Source organism: Salvia hispanica, chromosome 1, assembly GCF_029641045.1.
Source record: "Salvia hispanica isolate PSC_SH4W2 chromosome 1, Shi_PSC_v1, whole genome shotgun sequence".
Classification (NCBI taxonomy): Eukaryota; Viridiplantae; Streptophyta; class Magnoliopsida; order Lamiales; family Lamiaceae; genus Salvia; species Salvia hispanica.
Genome location: NC_142692.1, coordinates 29762695 through 29766434, shown reverse-complemented (window position 1 = coordinate 29766434; position 3740 = coordinate 29762695). Strand labels below are relative to the sequence as shown.

The 3740-nt window shown below is 41.3% G+C and overlaps 1 protein-coding gene across 1 annotated transcript; it reads right to left on the bottom strand.

The window, feature by feature from the left end:
- Positions 1–1052: 1052 nt before the first annotated feature.
- LOC125221794 (uncharacterized) lies at positions 1053–3491 on the bottom strand. The gene has a single exon (XM_048124049.2). It carries the CDS (start codon positions 3393–3395, stop codon positions 1440–1442), a length of 1956 nt encoding a protein of 651 aa, XP_047980006.1. The 5' UTR covers positions 3396–3491; the 3' UTR covers positions 1053–1439.
- Between the last annotated feature and the right edge of the window lie 249 nt (positions 3492–3740).

The following is a 3740-nucleotide window of genomic DNA, read 5'->3' as shown; positions in this document are numbered from 1 at the left end:
TAAGCCTGTAATCACACTTCAACATAGAACCATATTCTTACACTCTTTACCAAAGGATGTTTAATGCATGAATTATAGCTTGGGGGGTGCTAAACAACAGGTCGATATCAAATAATCTGTTAGGAGAACAGAGATGTAAGTTTGGTCATGCTCATAATTATTTGTCACGTACTATAAAAAAAATTAGCTGTATTCTACAATCAGCATCAGAAGATTCAGAATAATAATGCTAATATTTCAGCAAAGATCAATAGCCCAAGTACAGATAGGGCCTTCGTATAGATATGAGGAGCTCATTACAACGACGAGCTTTGACTAATTAATGTTTCGCAGAATAAGAAGAGAGATTCTTCTTGAATAAAACTTATCCATACAATTAGCCTCCAACTAGAAAACCAATGCACAACTCAACTAGGATGGTCAAGCCAACAAATGATAGCTTAGGGCAATGAGGGCTGAGTGACATGCAAACAATTACAAACCTAGCAGAGAAGAAAAGATATCTAATAGTTACAAAATCAGAAGGAACTATAGTATATAAAGAGATGCACATGCGTTCGGAAAATGAGATACAACGTAATGAAAATCTTTGAATCTTAAATCTAGCTTGCAGCATCTCAACTATAAGAGCAAAAGGTCATATTATTGGACCAGAAAGTATGAAATCAACCTACCTACTAGCCACCAGTAGGAAATATTGGATGATTCTTTCACAAGTACACAAAGCGTACAAGCATATGCCAAGGTTGGCAAAAGAGGTTTTCAATAGCAGAAGTAGTCGTATACAAAACACATACACATTATGAAAAAATGGCCATGAGCACCAATTCTACACCCAGAATCTGAGACACATCATAAACAACAGATGTAAGGCTCATATATTTGGATACTATTACAATAATTAACATAATTACAAACTCAAGGCTCATACTAAACCACCATAAGTGTTAGTTGGATTGACACTCGAGCGATCATATCATAAGTATCTACCATATAAGTCGATACAAATGATTATGAATTATATTTAATGACTGACTACAAATACTTGACAATTATTAAGTCAAACTTCTTGTAAAACTTAAAAGAAGAATACAATGCTATAAGCAATACACGTGATACACGTCTAGACTATATAAGTATCTCTACTGAACAGCATAAACGCCAATGAAGGCTGAATAGCCCGACTTCCATATGCAAAAAGCATAGGATTAAATAAAAAATAGAAAATGTCAGCACAGAGTAGATTAAAGTATATCAGAGAACTATACTTTACAAATTACATGCAATACAGACACCTAAAAGGCTGTTACTGTGATTGTGAGAGGCTGAGAGCTTTCAAGCTGTGTACTTTGTACAAGTACAACCCACTTCCATCAGTGAATTGAGGTGAATAGAACCAAAAAAACTAAGAATTTAGTTAGAGTGGGTTCACCAAATTTCTATACAATCTCCCCATGCCTGAATCCACCATCTTCACAGTCAGCACCCGGGTCCAGTCCACAAGGAGAATCGAACCATTTAGGATTTTCCGGGTAGAATCCATCTACCTGTATACCCGCAAGACCAACATCTGGATCTATTGATTCAGCATGCCTTAAGGGCTTGGTCAGTTTATGGTTACTGCAGCCAAGAATCCCCTTCTGATCAAAGCCACCACATTTTAACCACTTCTCCTCTTTACAAGACTCACCAAGCAGATCCTTCTCATTCCTACACTCTGTCCTCATCCGCTCCCAAGAAGCAACCTCACCAAGAGTTCTCCCAAAGCTGTCCTCATCATCTTCTATAACATCTGCATCCTTGCCATCACCATAGATCCTAGTGTGGTGGTCGTCCACCCAATCTGGCAAATCATGCTCCACCACCAACACATCATCCAGATGCTGATGCTGCTTCTCTGAAAGCAGCCCAACAGACTTGGAACCATCATCAGCAACATTTCTAAGCTTATTCACAATATCAAATAGTTCACGAGACACAGAACCTAACAGTGAAGGTGGAATTTTCCCAAGCCTAACCTCAAGCAACCCCAATTCACTCCTCACTTCCTGCACCTGCTGGAAAACTGAATGTTGCAAGTCTCCAGAATCCTTCCCTAAGAACCCAAAACTCTCATTTTCCCCATCTTCAGCCATCCCGTATACACTCTCTTGATCCATCAGCAGCCCCCCTTTATGTCCAACCATTCGATGCATAATCCTAGCATTTCCATCCAAGGGCCCTGGCTCATGTCCCGAGTGCACCGCATAAAGCTTAAACACAGCTGTCCCCTCTTCCTCATAGACAAATGTCTTATCCTTCTCATTATATTTTGATATTGGAACTATTGCCCTAATACGAAAGCCACACCCACACCGCTTAGACGTATACGGCTCTCTCTTCAGCATCCGTGATTTTTTTGAGGAAGCTGGCTCTCCTGCTCTATGACATGCGTAGTCCTTGACCTCTGCCATAAATGGCTTAAACCTAATATATTTCTGTCGTATGCACAACACAACCTTGTGCTTGGCAGCCAATTTTTGCAATTGTGATGGGACTTCCTTGGCGGGCACATCAAAAGATTCAGTGTATTCAAACCTACGCCTCTTAGACCTTGGAGCACACCCAGAAGACTCATCTGAACAAATAGGGCAAGCAGAGACACAAGTCCTAATGTAACTCTCAGGAATGCCATAAAATTTTGCCCCTACAGTCCACACCTGCTTAATTCTCTCTACAGTATCTTTCAACCCTAAGTGTTTGAATTCCGTATCACCGTGATATAACATGACTATGTCCTGCCACTGATCAACATGCGAAACAGATTGGCTTGTATTGTTCTTGAAACAAAGAAAATGGCTACTATTACCGGTTATGCTAGTAGCGGATTCCGAGACGTGGACATTGAGCTTGTCCTGAATGCGCTTCCACGCCGTGAGGTAGGCTGTGTCCTCGTTCCGATCCTTCCACACCGACCGCCAACTGGAGAGCACAGGAGGCGGAGTCGCGGCTCGGATCTCCTCCGGCGTGGCCAATCGGCCATCAATTAAGCACCGAATCATAAGAGCATGCGATTCCTTGTTGAAAGTGTAGAATTGGGAGGAAATATGCGGCTCGGGGCTAATGCAAAACGGAGTGTGGTTAATCGGGCGCTTGGTGTGGTTAAAAGAGGGGTGATTTGGCAAATTAGGGTTCTGAAATTGAAGGGTGGCATTGGATGATGGGAGAGGGATTTCGGCGTCGGACGAAGAGTGGCTTCCGCCTTCGTCGTCTTCGTCGTCGCGGAAGAGGTCGATTTCGGCGAGGGAGAAGGCGTCGTGGTGGATTGAGGGCTGCGATTGCGGGTCCATGAAGTGGTGGTGCGGCGAAGGGGCCAGGTGGTGGAAGAGATCTTCCTCAATTTTGCTTGGATTCATTTGGGGGAACGAATTGAGGGACCAAAAGTAGTTACAGTAGTGGAGTTTTGACAATGGAAGCTATGTCGTCAGTGATTCTGAGATGATGTGGTGTCTGCACTTTATTAAATTACTACTACTCCACATATATCAATTCAAATATTCAATTAATTTAATAAATTGCAAGTTTTCAACCAATTTTCCGGATGTGTATTTATGCACTCACATTTATAAACACCGTTTATTTTGGTTTGAAAATGATGATTCCGATTTCATGAAAATTAGAATGATAAGTCACAGTGAAATTAACTGAATCCGGAAAAAATAAGAGTTTTGCCATTTATAAGAGATACATTTATCATAAAT